The sequence below is a fragment of the Hyaena hyaena genome, unplaced genomic scaffold (assembly GCF_003009895.1).
Source record: "Hyaena hyaena isolate Hyena2069 unplaced genomic scaffold, ASM300989v1 scaffold_82, whole genome shotgun sequence".
Classification (NCBI taxonomy): Eukaryota; Metazoa; Chordata; class Mammalia; order Carnivora; family Hyaenidae; genus Hyaena; species Hyaena hyaena.
Window position 1 is genome coordinate 3,644,871 of NW_024080713.1, and position 17,329 is coordinate 3,662,199.

A 17,329-nucleotide genomic window follows, 5' to 3' on the forward strand; every position below is an offset into this window, starting at 1 on the left:
GCCTTTCTTCTAGTATGACCAAATGAACTCTGTTTCCTCCTGGATATGATTTCCATTTGTCCCTGGTTTTCCCTACTACTGTATGCTTACTTTTTGCCTACTCCCTATGCTTCCTTGGGCAGCCCTCTTCATTTTTAACCTTTGGTCAACTGGACCAGCTCTGAGTTGATACCGACATGGATAAGGCTGTGGCATCTTTGGGTCACTAAGCTGTACCTGGTCATAGAGTGTCTCTAAACTGCAGGCAGGAATATTTTCTGAACATTGGGGTTCAAGAGACTATTATAAGTTCTTAAAATATACTCAAAAACCCATGACCGGGTAATAAAAATCTACTGAAATGGAGATTCAGCTCAAGACCAGGAAAAGTTAAACTTGAGTATGTCCTCAGGGCTTTGTTGAAAAACACTGATCAGTTTGCTTGGTCATGTTAGCTGTCTGATTATTTTCAAAGGGATTTCCTGGAAGATCCCTGCTCAGGCCAGACCCTTATCCATTCCCATGAACAAGCCAAGCTTGGCTCCAGGAGACCTTCTCCAGGCCTTGCCTCAATTTGGACTGAGAAGGGTCTCTGCTATCCTACCTTGGGTAGGCGTGGGATGCATGTTAACACAGGTCTCTTGGGAACACAGGTGAAGTCAAGAAGCTGAGTTTATCCCTCTTCTACCTCTGCTACTCTCTAAATAATGTTTTCACATGCTCAGTCTGCACTTTCTCTCTGATACTAGGCGTATGTGCTCTGAGGATGAAACAGACTTGGCAATAGGCTAAACCCTGTTGATCAGTCAGAAATGCTCAGTTCTATAGAAACAGACCTCATTACTATATCAACTGAGTTGTCTACCTAAAAGTGACCCTGTCTCCTGGAGGTGACTGACATCTAGTCCTCCAAAGCAGAAGATCACTTCCAACACAGGCAAAGGCCTCTCCTGGTAGAGAGATGGAGAAAGGGATCATTTACTAGATGTCTGGTGCAGATCTAAAAAGAGTCACAGCTATGACACTCACAGAAAGTGGAGTGTTGGGGGGAAACTGCTGGCTCAGAATGGGAAGTTTGTCTCTGTTGTATGTATGCAAGTATATTTGCGAAGGGACTGGAGCACTAGCCCCAAGGATTTGTTAGGGAGCTCTGCCAGGAACATGTAGAAGATGGACACAGTAATTTGATGTTCTGTATTTCCTGTACCAATCCCAATTATATTCTTCTTGCTTTCTCCACAAGTGTGTTTTTCTTGTCAGAGGCCACAGAGAACTCCTATCATTTGACCAGCTTCTCACAGATCCAGCGCAAGTTGATGTCACATGATGAAGCATCGAATGTATTTGTTAGGCCTATGGTCACACAGTTGAAGTTTTCTTGCTGACTGGTAATGCTAAATGGGAAAGGAAATGTGATTAAGGCCCATTTGTCAGTCCTGCCCTTTGCCAATTCCAATCCACCTTCTCCTATCCCCAAATCTAGCTCTACACTGGCCCTTCTCTGTGAGCTCTCCTGTGAGATGGGCTCAAAGTCCATCTTGTGCTTAACTAACTCTTGTGCTTAACTAACTCTTGTGGTTGGTAAGAAACATCTCATCTGTCTTTTTCTCCTAGAAATAATGTTTTAGTACTGTATGTGCTATGTTCACAGCAGGAGTATGGAGAGGTTGCTCTTCCTTTCCTAGGCCCCAGCTGGCTTTAGGAGAAACTCTTTTGGCCTTCCCCCACCTCTTTTTCTGTCATTCAATCCCTTTCAATCTGACTGGGAAGAGTCTGGTTTCATGGAAAGTTCATGAGTTTTGGAGTCAAGTTGATGTGGATGGAGCCACAATTTAATCTACCCAATGTGGTGATATTCAATACGTTTTTAAGCCTCCCATCCTCAGTTCACCTGTCTGTTAAATGAGGATTAATAAAAGCTTTTTTCTACAGCATCATTGTGAATACTGCAGGAAATGACATGAGTAAGTGCTTAGCAGGTGCCTGACATTTAGTAGACATTGAATGAATCTTAATTTCCTTCCTTCTGTGAGAAGCCCAGTTATAGGCTGGGGAACTGACTTACTTTCTGTCTGACTCCACACTTTCTTATGTATACCAGTAATGTCACATTCTCCACCAACACTTATGTCCATGGAATGATTCATAGGAGATAGCTCTTGGGAATTGAAGTTCATAGCTTTAAGGCATAGACAGTTGCTAATGATAAACTTCCTTTACATAAAGAAGACCCATATGGGGAACTTATAAAAACTTAGTAATAAAATACAGTTTATGAGTTAAAAGAGACTTTGAAATATAGCAAACAAATGGTATGTGTGTGGATTTGTTTGCATCTTTATTTGAACAGAAGAACTCATTGTATGAATACTCTTCTCTCTGCTTAGAAATGTTTGACATTCTCCTTAATAAAAGTTTACCAAAAATGTGTCTCTGGGAATAGGTGCATCAGAAGAAAGGAGAGGAATAAAACAAAAAGTCAAGTCTCAGCTTTTGTGCTATTCCAGGATAAACCCACTGAATCTCAGGTCTGGTCTGTTTAGGCAAACCAAGATCTGTAGAAAGATGTGAGATATTCACATACTTGCCATTGAATGGGGAGTTGTTGATCCAACGCCATCTTTTCTCTGTATCCTGGTATAAGCCAATAAAATATTTCTCAGCACCAATTATGTTCTGCAGAAATTTCTAGAAGATAAAAAAATAAACAGTTCAACAAAAAGGAGGTTTTTTGTTCATTTGTTTTTTGTTTCTGTTTTTATTTATTTATTTATTTATTTATTTATTTATTTATTTATTTATTTTTTGCTGCTGTCTCCCTTGTACCAAAACACCCTGATTATATCTGATTCTGGGAACTGACAGGCTGGAAAGGGACTCTGGGGCTGGCTGTAGCTGGCATTACCATAAACCCTAGAGTAGTTTTCAGTATACACAGAGCATCAGGATCACCTGGAGGTCTTGTTAAAACACAGCTTGATGGGCTTCTGATTCCTGGGAGGTCTAGTTTAAGGGACCAAGAATTTACATTCCTACCAAAGTCCCAGGTGATGCTGATGCTGCTCTCCAGGGGCCACACTATGAAAATGAAGAGGAAGGGTATATATGATCTAAAAAAGGGCAATTTCAAATAATCCTTTTTTTTTTTTTTAATTTGACATGCCTCTCTCTTTCACTGCCAGAAATTTTACATTCCAAATGAGGTCGAATCAAGTGAATTTCTTGAGTTCTTAGCAAGGCAGTATAGTTGGGGAGATTTAAAAGAGTGTTGAGAAATAATCAGTGAATTTTGAGTAGTTGCTAAACTGACACCAATCTATGATATCTTAGTTTCTTTACTAAACCAATGAATCACAAATCACTCAAGCCAGAAGACTGAGAGTTCCTGGGTTCTTTCCTGTACTCTTTATAAACCTCCTGTAACCAGCGAATGGGTATCCAAGTTCACGTGAGTCTTTCTCCAACCAAGGGTTATTGATTTTATTCATCTTTTTCCAATATTCTCCTTCCCTGAAATATCTCATTTCATTATTCTTTAAAATTAATTACTGTATTTACTCATTTAACGAAGATTTCTTGAGTATCCAGTGAGCCATTGTATGAGGCCAGGGATATGGAAACAAATTGGTTTCTCCTTTAAAAAATTATGATCTGGGACCACCTGAGTGCTCAGTCAGTTGACCATCTGACTTTGGCTTAGGTCATGATCTCACAGTTTGTGGGCTTGAGCCCTGTGTCGGGCTCTGTGCTGATAGCTCAGAGCCTAGAGCCTGCTTGGATTCTGTGTCTCTTTATCTCTCTCTGACCCTCCCCTGCTTGTGCTCTGTCTCTTTCTCTCTCAAAAATGAATAAACATTAAAATTTTTTAAATAAGAAATTATGATCTGAAATGAGATTTGCAAACTATAGCCAGAGGGCCAAATCCAGACTTTAGCCTGCTTTGTAAATAAGGTTTTAGTGGAACACATCCAGGCCCCCCCTTTTTTTTTTTTTACATATAATCTATGGCTGCTTTTGAGCTACAAGGGCAGCATTAAGCAGTTATGAGTTATGATAGAGACCATATGACCTGAAAAACAAAATATTTACTATCTTACCATTTAAGATAAATTTGCTGACAAATGGTTTAAAATAAGGGTTCTTAACACGTTACTCTCTTGCACTGAGCCATGGATGGTTATGAAGAGGGTTTATGAAGCTGTTGCAGCTTTACTCAAAATATTATGCTTATGTAGTGTTTCTGGGAAGAGGTATATGGCTTTAATCACCATTGTTAAAATGTCAGTGATCCGAACATGTTGAAGATCCACAGGTCTAATAAGAGAAGATAGATGAGTTAATCAGCATAGTGAAGTCTCCCAGGTATAGAGCTAGGGAATATGTACTAGACATAGAGCAGGCAGAAAGGAGGAAGTGATCAATTCTACATGGATTTGGGGTCTTCTAGAAAGTTGAAGTGATACTGGAGATGAATTCTGAAAAATAGCTGTTTGTCAGGAAAAATGCGAAGGGAGGGTGTGGAAATTCCTGGAAGAGGGAACATCAGATCACAGGTAGACTGCAGAGCACCTGAATGTGGTTGTGTAGAGGGAGAAGGGAGGTTGGTGGAGAACGAGACTGACAAGAAGGCAGGTGCTGTACAAGGCCTTATGTGTCATGCTAGGAAAACTGGACTTTAACCCACTTTAATTTGGAAAATGGCACAGACAGTTTAGAGTGGTAGGGATGTTATTGTGTGGGTTCTATGGAGGATAGGTAAGAAGGGGCAAAATCAGGGACAAGGAGAAGAGTTAGAAGAATTCTTAAGAAATCCAGGTGAGAAATGAATAATTTTCTGTGGAGATAGAGAGGAAAAGAGTTGGTTAGCAACTAATTTAGGGGAGAAGAGAAGAGATTAAGTCTCAGAAAACCATCAGCATTCAATCTTGGGTGACATGATGACTCACCAATATTTGGAACACAAAAGGAGGAGCATTTGAGGTAAAATTTAATTTAGCTTAGTTTTGAACATGTTGAGTTTGTGGTGCTTTTGAAAGATCAAAGTGGATTTTGATGTATGGTCTGGTCTAGAGAAAAGTAGCTGGGGATACATACTTGAGATCACTCGCAAATTGTGGACATGATGAGCTTTTTCTGGAGAGTACCAAGGATTCCAACTTGAGATGCACCAGAACTTGAGGGTTGAGTAGAGGAAGAGACTGTCAACTTCCTCTTTCAACTCCCTTTCCCCCCTCTTCTCTTCGTTTCTCCTTTCTCCCCCACAGCTTACTTCTTGTTTTCTATTGTAAGGTATTTCCCCTTCCCATCTGTGTACTTAGCCTCAGAGGATCTGTAGCGTTGTGACCCCTGCTCTTTGTTAGACACCTGTCACCAAGACTCAGAGGGGGCCCTCTTATGACTTCTCCTCAACCACAGGAGGACTTTATAGAGGAGAGGTGAATGAGAGAGGGCAGAGAAGCAGCCATGGAGTATATAACACATGCCTAGCACTCAGCTGATGCTCAGGATTTGAAGGAGATGCAATGATAAACTAAGATAACTTATTATCTAAAATTGATTAGAGCATCGGTTTTAGAGTTAGAGAGATATCAGTTTAGTCCTGTCCTGTCATTTAGTGTGTGTATAACTTGAGTCAAATTATTTTTCTGTATCCTAGCCTCCTCAGATACAAGATATGGATAATGATACCCCCTCAGAATCTTTATGATAAAATTTTTTTGTCATAACTAGATACTACTATCCCAATTCTATGATTTGATTCTTTATTTTTCATGTGGCTAATTTTGTTAATTTGCACATTATTTATTTATGAGGATGCTACATTAATAGATCACATATATGAAGTATGCTGTAGTTTTTAAACAACTTTTATACGCATCAGCTCATTTGGTCATTCCCTGCACTTTAAATGTCCTGACCCATCCTGAGGATATCAGTGCACTGCTAAACTTCATGGGAGAGAGGATACAGTGTGGATTTCCCCAGCTCAAATGACCTGAGGAATATACCCCATTGCTACTGTATAGAGTCTCCAACCTTCTGATTCAGAGCAAGGATCTTGGGCTCTCAGCCAGGCATCTCTCCATTTCTCACCTCTACCCTGTCCCCACTCCACCAATCAAATCACTCTGCCATCTCCACTTGCTGGGGCTAATGTAGTGTGGGGTTTTCCCAGTGCACTCACCAGTTTCTCTAGCGTGTTGACAATGGCTAAAGTGGATCCTTCTGTTTTGCAAAAGTCCCTGCTTTCATTCCAAGACATTTCAAAAGGGGACAACCAAAAGCATTTTCCTTGATGAAAATACCACCTGTTGGGGCAGACTAAAGAAATGCAAGAAAAGAGAGTATAGGATTAGTGGTTTGGAGCGTGAACCCTGGAATGGGGTCATAACATAGTGGGACATGAATTTCTTTGTAGCAGTTATATCTATAGAAATCATCCTCAATCCAGGTAGAAATCCCAAGCAGCCTAGTCTTAGTTTCCCTGTGGACAACATGACAGGGATGAACTAGAAGGTCTTTATGGCCCTCTTGAGCAAAAAAGTTCCACAAGAAAGGAGGCAATGGGAAAAGTGTCTAAGAATTCAGCACATAAGAACCTCATGTTGAGGGGAGATAATTGTCATGCACTTTACCTGTTCCATAGCTCTGTGTGGGAAGTATGGTGACATTACTGCTCCCAAAAGTCTGTGGGACTGAAACAAAAAGAAAGCCTGAAGGTAACTGTCATGAATACAACAAAAACAGAGCAGCTCTACAGTCCCTGCAATGACCTGTCTCTGGACAGTGGCAGACGAGATGCTCTTGGCCACCTCCTGTGAGGATTTTTCATTTTCTATCTTTGAAGCTTCCATCTAACTACTATTATTTTTTGTCATGCCCTACACCCCAAATCTTGTGTGTGTGCATGTGTGTGTGTGTGTGTGTGTGTGTGTGTGTGGCAGTAGGTGTGAAATGTTGAGAAAAAGAACAAGAGAAAGGAAGAGGGATGGGTGAATTTAGTACCAGGAGGGAAATTTCTCACTCCTTTCCATATATACTTTTGCCAGTGTTGCCCCCCTAGGTGGTGTTTGGAGCACTTCTTCTCTGGGTTCCACAGAGCAGGTGCCGTTCACCTCATGTCTGCTGCCCCAACACCCCCTGCTCTGTAAGCACTCCTGCAGGCAGCCCTTGGCTCCCCTCTTAGTGGCCCCTGCCAATTCTAAGAGTTGAGGCTAACTGAAACTAGGTTCAGGACTGGGGATTTTGGCAGACACGGAGGCAGGTGAACATTCCAGAGATTTCCTATGAGCAGAGTCCGTTTATTTCTTTAAAGATAAATAAGGGAATTGATAGGCCTCTAAGAAGCCTCATTTTTCCTGGTTGGCCAAGCAGATACTGCAGTGGCTTCAGACGCTGGTCAAAACCTCTCCTCGGCTGCCCAGTTATTTGTCCCGTGTGGTTGAAGACCAATTTAGTTTACCCAGACACCAAATCAGCGACTTAAATTATATTACTGAAACATACAAGTGAGCATTAATTTTTCATTTCATTCCCCAGCTCAAAGGCTCTTTGTGATATAAAATAACCTGTTTTTCATGAGCAACTGTTTTGGGGTTATAGCTACACAGAACTTTGTAAGTATTTCATGAATATTTCCTCCACATAGCTCACTGTTCTAGGAGGCTTAGTTGATATAAAGATGAAGAAGAAATTATCTTTCTCCTAAAGATGTTTGTAGTATAATAAATGTTTTAAGAAGAAGTGAGAGGGAGGTCCTTGGAAAAGCTTTCCAAGGAGGAGGTTTGACAGGGAGAGCCTCATCTCTTGTTTGCTCCTTAGCTTTTGGCATGGGGTTTTGTGCTTTATAGAGGACAGCTGATTGATATCTCCTGTTTTCATTCTTCTGTTGGTCTAGCAGAGTGATTGGCACACAAAAAAGTACTGCTTACAATCTTTGAGATTTTTGTGGGATATGTTTTTTTATAGCAATTCCTTTAGGTGCACAACATGTTAGAGTTTATAAAATACTTTCTCATTACATTATAGTAATTATATACAAATCATCCTCATACCCAGGAGGAAAACTGAGGATCAGAAATTTCAATCAGCTTACTCTAGGTTTCCCATTGATAAAAACAAGAAAATTAATTAGAAGATCGTTTCTTTATTTTCTGGGTGTGCTATCCTTTTCCCCCTCACATTATTGAGATATAAGCAGTGAGTAAGCTTAATTAGGTGTAGGAGGTGATGATTTGATCCATGTACATGGTACAAAATTATTAGCTACACAGTAAGGCTAGTTAACATCCCCATCACTTCACAAAATCCCCTACCCCTTTTCTTGGTGGTGAGAATATTTAGCATTTACTTTCTTAGCAACTTTCGAGTAGTGTGTAATACAGTCTTGTAAACTATAGTCATCACACTATACATTAGATTCCTAGAACGTAGTCTTATTAGAGCAATTAGAATATCTTTAAGGACCCTTCCTGCAAATGAATTTCTTGGGAAAGAAGGGCTGGAGAAAGGTCTGTAAGAAGTCAGCACACAAAATCCTGGAGGTACAGGGGAATAATTGTCATGCACATTACCTGTTCCATAGCTCTCTGTGGGAAGGAAGCTGACATTACTTCCGCCAAAAATCTGTGGGACTACAAAGAAAATCAGTTGTTGGCTCAGTCCCAAAGGTGGCTGCAGGATGAATATAACAAACCCACATCACCATGGGGGCTACTGGGCCACCATGATTGTCACTGTGTGATCAGGAGCTCTCTGACTCAGGTCAATGAAGATGTATAGGGTTTTTTTTTTTTCCTTTTTTGGGGGGAAGTGTGTTTTCTTATTCATATTCATATTTTCTTCCTGCTCTCTTCCATGATGACAAATGCACCTTCAGTTTGAGTCAGAGGGAAGACACATTTTACCCAACTGCTTCTTTCACTCATGTTTCCTTCCTCATTTATGTTCCCTACCAGTTTCTCGGGCTGGAGAAGATTCTTGGTGCCACTGCAAGGAAACCCTTTGCTATGGGGCCTCTTCTCCTAAGCATCTGGATGAAAGTGACTATGGACATAGAGGGTAATCTCTCCCCCAGTAAAATCCCATTACCTTATTATGCAGCCCTTATCTCGGCCTTATCATTGGGTTGAACTGACACTGATTTTCAAGTTTGAGCAGCAATAATAAGCACTGACAAGTATTTTACCTCAGATTACCCACTTAACACTGTAGTGGCAAAAGCTTTGTGTGGTGTTCTAACCATCCAACACTGGTCAGTTCTACATCTCCAAGGGAGACCAAGGGACCTGGCCCATTGTGTGTGCTGGGAAGTGAGAAGAGTATTGTCAGTTGCCCCTACACTGGGTTCCTACCCCCAGGTGGAAAGACTTAGGCACATTGCCTTTATATTCAACTACTCTTTCTGAGAGAAAAATCAGAGAACAAGACTGTATGGGGTTAGGGTAAGAGGTTGCTCAAATACTCACAATAAAGCAGGAAAAAGATCATTCCAATCATTTTAAGCACCACTATGATAAGCCCATAGATTATCATATGCCAATTCATAATGAAGGAGATGAGAAGACCTGTCGGGATTAGAACACAGTACCACATTCAGAATCTGGGAACAAGGCTTCTTTCCAGCAGGATATATGCCTCTTTTCCAGAACACCCCATGGGAGTCTTGGAAGGCAGGCATGCCATTGACAGCTAGCTACAAGAATGAGATTCGACCCATGCCCAGAAGATGCATAGGATCTTGTACTGATGGAATGCTCCCTCTCCTTCACCCATACCTTAGCTCTATCCTTTATCCCTGTCTATCTGTGGCCTCCTAAACTCTGTCTGTCTAACAAATCCTCTCCTGGACTCTTTGAGAATCTTTAGTTTTGAAATTATCCTGATCTCTGGGACCTTCTCTGTGGTCTTGATCATACAGACTTCAGGTGCCAGAACACTCAATCTCTAAAAGACTATGCCCGGACTCTTACAGACAGGACAGGTGTCCCCAAAGTTCTTGGCATTGGGGAAGGACCAACAATCTGTGCAGAGAGGACAGACAAACAGACTCACCTGCTTTCTCTTGGGAAGGCTGGCCTAGTTTTCAGGTGGGGGTCTTAAACTTGGTGTGGCGGGCAGAGGCACCTTCAGAGAATCTGCTCCTTCTGTTCAAGCACCGTTCTTCCTTCTTCACACAGTGTTTAGTATATCTTGGCAGCATCCCCGTGCAAACACTTCTTCCTGGTAAGCGTTCTTGGCAAGGGGAGTGGGTGGGGCAAGGAGAGGAAGGGAGTTTTTAGCCTCTGCAAGAGGAAGCTTCATGCCAGGGGATCTAGTAAAGGGGAACATTTTTAGGAGAATTTGGAAAGCCACCTTGACACAGACTCACCCTATGTGTCTGAATCTACTTGAAATACAGTAGGAAGAAAGGGTGGTCAAAGGTTAACAAATAGGGAATCTGGGTGAAGGGAAATTATTTGTCCTTTCCTTCCTTGTAACATTTCTGCATAGCTGAAATTATGTCAAAATAAAAATTTTAAGCAAAAGAAATCCATCTGAAGTCACTGATGTTAGTGAGCAGGTCCTCCTGTGTCCCATCTGTTCCATTCACTGTCATACAGCTCTGCGCAGTACCTTTTATCGTGGACTCCTCCTCTCTGGTCCCAGACCAGGTGCCACCTGAGGATGGGGACCGCTCAGCATTTCTTGAGCCTGGCACTCTGCTAGATACAGGAAGTGAAGTGAGGGTGAACAATAGTAACATCTTATTATCAGGGAATTTTTACTGCCTATTAAATTTGAAGTTTTCCTTTTATCATATTTCCTTAATATAAAAGCCACATGTGCTCATTACAAAAAATGGCTAGAAAATATTCACAGGGAAAATTGAAAAAAAAAACAAAACTGTCCATGTCAACTCACACATTCAGCTATAGTCGCTGTTAACATCTCTGGGAATATATTCTTTCTAGATGAGTAGATAGTAAAAAGACAGATGATAGATTAGGTGGATAGATAGATAGATAATAGATGGCAGGTAGACACTGGTTCATTTGGAAAAATGGGATCGTATTATATATGTTGTTTTGTAATCTATACCCTGTAGGCTAAGCTAGCACTATACAGATATCCTTCCATGTTAAAATATGAATTTTTGTAATGTATTATTTTAAAGTTTATTTATTTATTCATTTATTTATTTTAAAGTAATCTCAACACTCAATGTGGCCTAGAACTCACAACTCTAAGATCAAGTCACTTACTCCACCACCTGAGCCAGCCACGTACCTTGCTAATGTTTTATTTAATATACATATAGTATTTAGGTATAAACATATATCATTTACTTAACAAGTGACAACTGTGATCCTTTGGGTAAATTGTAATGGATATAAACAAAAGTTTTAAGTTAATCCTAGGTTATTGGTAACTTTAAGTTAGTCTTGATTACTGCTTCTGCCATTTACTAGCTGGATGTCCTTAACTAAGTTCCTTAATCTCTTTAAACTTCCATTTCTTCATTTAGCAATAGGAGTAATTATAGTAAATGCCAGATGAGATTGTTGTGAGATAATGCCAAGGTAATGCTTACAATTTTATTAGCATGATAATTGTCACCTTGATATAATTTGTTAGTACTCTAGCTATTTTGTAATGTTGACATCAACAGCATGTGGAGTCCACAGCCCATTGCTTTGGAAAATCACTGGAAAGGGTCTTCTAACTGCACAGTTGTAAGGAAGGTATCACACATTGTACTCTGAAAAAAGATGTGATCACTGTAATCCTCAATGAGATGTTATAGGTTGAGATATAAGATTTTCTGCTTAGTGAGTCCAAGTAGACATTTTTCCTCCAGACCAAGCCCTAAAAATATAGGAGAAAGTTTTTCTAAAAGAAAAAAACTGAGTTTAATGGGTATAGAGTTTTTACAAGGTGAAAAGAGCTATGGCAATGGGTAGTGGTGATGGTTGAACAAAATTATGAATGCACTTACCAGTGGTCAAGGTGGAAAATTTTGTGTATATTTTACCGCAATTAAAGTATTGAAAAAAAAACCCTGAAATTTGACTTTGGTAATCTTCACATGATATTAAGATAAAAATGCAAACTTTAGGATGTGTATTATGTAATATAATAATTGTCTTCCTAAGACAATGGAGTCCACTGTAAAGTGAAATTACAAAAGTGTTCAGGGAGATAGAAAGCCATGCCCACACCTGTTCTTGGAAAAACTTTGAAGGGGACACAGTATATAGCTAAACAAGGCTTCTGGGTGTACTGTGGTGTGTTGTGGGGAAAAGAGTGTGTGTGTGTGTGTGTGTGTGTGTGTGTGTGTGTGTTGTGTGTGTGTGTGAGAGAGAAAATTGAAATGGATAGTCATTATGAACTCTTCTAAGGAAGAACAAAAACAGGGACACTGAGTTTCCCTTCCCTGCTTCCAGGACCAACTATGAAAGCTGGCAGAGCATGGCACCAAATAGATGGATTGCCTGTTTTCAGAATCTACGCCCTATAATGACAATGGCAGCAAAAATACCAGTGACCGTAGGAACTGTGACTGCCCTCTTTGTATTGATAAGTAACCATGCATATTGTGGGGCGGTGCCTGGGAAGGAAATCTGGAAGAAGGGGCTCTTATGATTCATTGCTTGATGTGTTGGAGTGGTATCAATATGGCCACTTACAAAAAAGACTACATTTTATACCTCACACACAGAAGGAAAGACAAATACTGTCTTTTGAGCTTTATTATTAGGTACATATACATTTAAATGTATGTATTTCCTTCACTCTATATTGTAGGGGTTCTTCCAAGCAGTTTAATGAGAAAACATGGAAATTGAAAGAGAACTGTTGTTTCCTTTTTTCTTCCAAGTCACAATTCTTGAAAGGACTGTCAATTTTTACTGCCTCTTCTCCCTTGCCTCCCGCTTTCTCCTTAGCTCACTCCAGTTTGAATCCTACCGTGACTACATCACAAAGTAATGACTCCTACTCAATAGTTAAGCGAATACCATTTGATCTTCATATTTCCTGATCTTGAACAGGGCCCCACAGCATCTTATGTTGTATGCTTCTCTTGGCCTCCATGATTCCATATTCTCCTGGTTTCCTGTCTTTCTCTCTAGCCTCTCTTTACTTTCTTCTCTGCCTATTCCTAAAATTATATACTTCTTCTTCTCTTCCAAGTGTCATGGTTTTAGCCACCATGCTCACGAAGATGATTCTCAAATCTGACTCTGAATTTCAGATGGGTGTATCTTCTGACTAGTTTCACTTTTCACTCAGATGCTCCACAGACAATCTGGAGTCCACATGTCCCTAAATATATTAATTAATTAATGCTCTGCTAAATGTGAATGTTCATCCTCTTATGTTCTCTGTCTCAGAATGTGAAGATCATCTATTCAGTTTCCCAAATCATAAAAGGTGGGTCTTCTTCTCAGCTCCTCTCTCTCTTCCTTCTCTATTCTCTTCTCTTTCCATCCACTCAAACTCCACACCATGATGACCTGTCTCCTCAAGTGTGTCAAACCTGTGTTCTTGTCTCCTTTCTCCCGCAAGCTGCCCCTTGCTCTCTCACCAGCTCTCCCTTCCATCTTCTCAACCACCTCCAAATAAACCACCCGGCATACTCTTGTTTCAACAGTTCTCTCTGCAGTCGGGATGATTTTTCTAAAATGCAGACTTGATGAGATCATTTCCCAGATGAAATATTTGAGTAACTTTCCATTGCTGTTAGAATAAGGTTTGGGTTCCTCATTGTGGTCTATGAGTCTTTGTGTGTTCATTATTTCAGCAAATGTTGCTGAGTGTTTGCCATGTGCCTGATATGTTTCTTGGGATGTATGTTCTGGTTTTTCTGTGCATCTCAGGAAACCACATCTACCCATGCACCGTCTGTTAGCAACATTACACTTCTAGTTCTTTATTCACTCTCCTGGGTCCAAGTCTTCACATATTCACCTGACATATATTTATTGAGTACATAATACATGTAAATCAGGAATTGAACCACCTCGCCTCTCCCAACCGCATATATATTCCTATGTATTCTCTTTAACTAGATAATTTTGACTCATTCTTTGAGTCTCAGGTGAAATGTGATTTCTTTCAGGAAAAATTTCCCTCATTCTCCTTCCTTACTCTAACTGGGTTTAGGTGCCCTTTATCTATGGACTCATGATATGGTGTACTTTTCCCCTGAGGGCTAAGGGAAATGCATGATAATGTACTTGTTTGCTTCCCCTGTTAGACTCTATGAAGTCATGAAGGCGGGGCTGAGCTTATTCTCATCAGCGCCATAACCCCGGAATATCCACAGTGCTTGGAACACCGCACTATGGCATTAGACTTCTAAACTTGCTGGATTTTTATCATGTACTCATGGGAATGTGCTAGGGCCTACAAAATACTTTTAATCAATTAAAACTTTGTGTAATATTCTTTGTGGACAGTAGTAAGTCATTTTCAAGAAGGATAACTTAAGAGCTAGACCATCTCTGAAGGTATTGATTCCTGGTTAGAAAGTATCATATCTTCCTTAAATAACCATCCTGAAGTATGGATTGTGACTATAGTACCTCAAATGATAAGTACCCACCTCCTACTTTATATAGAGTTAATTTATGTTCACATATATGTTACCAATACTGTGTCATTTTAAAGTAAATTGCCACTCAGACAATGCAATGCCCCCAAATCCATAGAACGCATTGAATAAGGCTACTTTTGGAACAGCAATAAGAACCCTTCATTAGAACTGTATTATATATATCCAAACCTGAAGAGTCATGAGCTGGACGTGAGGGGTGGCTGCGGAGCCTAGAGCAGAGAAGATTTATGTGGGAAGGTTGTCAGGTTCTGGAACCTACCAGGGGCAGCATGAAAACACTCACAGGTGGCTTCCACTTTGTGCAGTGACTCACTGAATAAAGTAGAAGTTGTGCTGCAGAGGACAGTTGGATAATGAGGACATTACTGCATTCCTAGCAAGCGGCTGCAGCATCATAAAAAAAGTGCTATACTCAGTAGTTAGATTTCTGCTTGGGTTGTCTCTAGTTGGGCAAAACAGAACCTAAGGAGGTGAAAATAACTTTCCTCATGTTCCTTCATCAAACCCTATAAGATTTGACCCTTTCTAATATCTATCCCATCCCATTGTGACCTTGAATGTGGGGACGATGTCCTAATCTCCCACTTCAGAGTTCAACATAGAGGAGAAAAGATGAGCAGATATGTGAGAATACAGTAGCCCAAAATAAGTGAACCTCGTGAAGAAAGACATGCACGTCTATGCCACAAAGTCCTTAGGAGACACAGGAGATGCTAAAAAAACATCTCTCTTATGTTTTCATTGAGATTTTAATGAACACTGGTTCTATAAAAAGAATGTGCCCTAATGTCGTGAAATGGGCAAACAAATGCTTTGAGACGTATTGGCTGTTTGAAGCAATTAGTGGAGTTAAGGGTTTTGAATAGCAGATTAGATACTGCAGAAAAAGAATGAGAATATTTGAAGATAGTACTAAAGTATCAATTCTGAATTCATAGAAAGAGGGAAAAGAAAGAAAGAAATGTGATTAGAGGAGGAAGAGAATATGGTGCTAGATCCAACAGAACTTTTACAGATGCTGTGGCTTGCAGAAGAGAGAACATGAAACTTAATAATAAATATAAGAGTCACAATAATCAAAGAAATTGTGGAAGAAATGTAAGTGAAAAAAAAGCAAACGTTACACAAAATCAATGAAAATGGATCCAAACCTACAAAACTGAGGATTTCTTTAAAAAAGAGTAAAAAGAAAATATAGTCTAGGGGCCTTTGGGTAGAAAGATCTATGAAGGAAGTAAAATACTAGGTTTGTTTGAGATCTTTGTTAAAAAAAAAAAAAAAAAAAACCCTCTAAGTCCCAGGAGATCATAAATCAACTTCTAGAGTTTTGATGGGGATGCTCAGGAACTAATAATAGAAGTGAAAGACATGGCAGAGTTTAACTTAAACTTGCTCATGGGATGTGGCTGGTAGAACTCCACATCAGGAGAGCCCAGAGCCTGTCTGTGGTCCATCAGGTCCAGTCCTAACCATGCGAAGCCTGATAGGAGGCAGGAGTCTACCCTTCTCTCTAGTCTGGAAATTTAGCAACCTTCAGGAGAGTTCCTCAGAGCGATGTTCTTGTTCTGTCCCCCTCAACAGAAAAATGACACCTGAATAGAACAATGCACCGTTACATTCTGGGTTATTTGACCCAAACAGCACCTTCTTAAGACTTTCTCTCATAGTTGTTTCTCCAGTTCTTAGTCTCTTGTGAGCAAGTGCTCGAGCAGAAGAAAAAACACTCTCACACCACATGAGAGAGAGGTTGCAGACTGGTAACAGAGGTTGTGAACTGGTGGTTCACAGATTGCATTCAGCATGCGGCTATATTTTGCTTGATTTGTTCAGTGTCTTAAGAAATTTGAGCCAACACTTTGAAATTTTGGAGCTTTCAACAGGTAGCCAGGTTATCTAGAAGTTCTTGTGCTGTTGAGAACACAAGCCCACAAGGGGCAGTTGGCTGAAGGTACAGCAGGAGTCAGGGCTCACTGGGCCGCCACCTCAGGGGAGAAAATCCAACTGCCATGGTCTTGCGTGCAAAGCTGTTTGGTGTTTGTTTTGTTTTCTTTTTCTTTTTCTTGGAGTAGAGCAAGCGTCAGGCCTCTACTCAAAGAGGGAAAACAGAAGAGACTCTTAAATACTTATAACAAACTGGGGGCTGATGGGGGGGTGGGGGAGAGGGGAAAATGGATGATGGGCATGGAGGAGGGCACTTGTTGGGATGAGCACTGGGTGTTCTATGGAAACCAACTTGATGATTAACTATAATAAAACAAGACCTAGATAAAAAAAAAAAAACAAAGAGGGAAAACAGGATGAGACCACATGCTTCCAGAAAAATGAGAGAGAATGCATTTCTTTGTGAAAACTAAGCAGTATGTTAAGTATTGAAAATTTGAAATATGCCTTTGCCAAAAAAAATTAAGAGGCCATTACAAAACAAAATAAAGAACAATTCCTATATAGAAAAGATATATGATGAAAATTTAATGAACTAAAAGAGAGAACTAGAATTTCCATAGGATTAGTTTCTGAATGCAAATAAAATAGGTGATTATCTTGTAAAAACAAAAAGTGGCCACAAAATCTTCTACAGTGCGTTTCTGAAAGATTGTCTGTGGAAAAAGGAGAGATTATAACTTCTACAGAGTCAAACATTCACAAATACATTATAGCCAGAAATACTGTTACATTCAGAATATTGAAGAGAGCTGAGAATTTGCTAGAGAAGAATGAATAAAATCTGTGATATTTTATAATTGCAGCTGC

At 40.1% G+C, this 17,329-nt stretch overlaps 1 protein-coding gene across 4 annotated transcripts; it reads right to left on the reverse strand.

Moving 5' to 3' along the window:
• Window positions 1-1,150: 1,150 nt before the first annotated feature.
• On the reverse strand, window positions 1,151-10,210 carry CLEC5A (C-type lectin domain containing 5A). Of its 4 annotated transcripts, none has more exons than XM_039233977.1 (7): window positions 10,033-10,210; window positions 9,447-9,545; window positions 8,553-8,612; window positions 6,615-6,674; window positions 6,164-6,300; window positions 2,564-2,667; window positions 1,151-1,373 (listed from the first exon to the last, which is right to left on the reverse strand). In XM_039233977.1, exons 2-7 carry the CDS (start codon window positions 9,523-9,525, stop codon window positions 1,259-1,261), a joined length of 555 nt encoding a protein of 184 aa, XP_039089908.1. In that variant the 5' UTR covers window positions 9,526-9,545; window positions 10,033-10,210; the 3' UTR covers window positions 1,151-1,258. The 4 variants fall into 4 exon arrangements, with proteins under 4 accessions (XP_039089908.1, XP_039089909.1, XP_039089910.1 ...); XM_039233980.1 differs by having other exon boundaries at window positions 1,315-1,373; window positions 2,568-2,667; XM_039233978.1 differs by lacking the exon at window positions 8,553-8,612.
• Between the last annotated feature and the right edge of the window lie 7,119 nt (window positions 10,211-17,329).

Excerpts from the sequence above, each read along its gene's own strand:
- CLEC5A (XM_039233977.1), bottom strand. The coding sequence starts at position 9,525 with ATGAATTGGCATATGATAATCTATGGGCTTATCATAGTGGTGCTTAAA. Across the intron at positions 8,613-9,446 it reads GATCTTTTTCCTGCTTTATT|TCCCACAGATTTTTGGCGGA; the intron begins GTGAGTATTTGA and ends TTTTCTTTGTAG. Across the intron at positions 6,301-6,614 it reads CACACAGAGCTATGGAACAG|TCTGCCCCAACAGGTGGTAT; the intron begins GTAAAGTGCATG and ends GCATTTCTTTAG.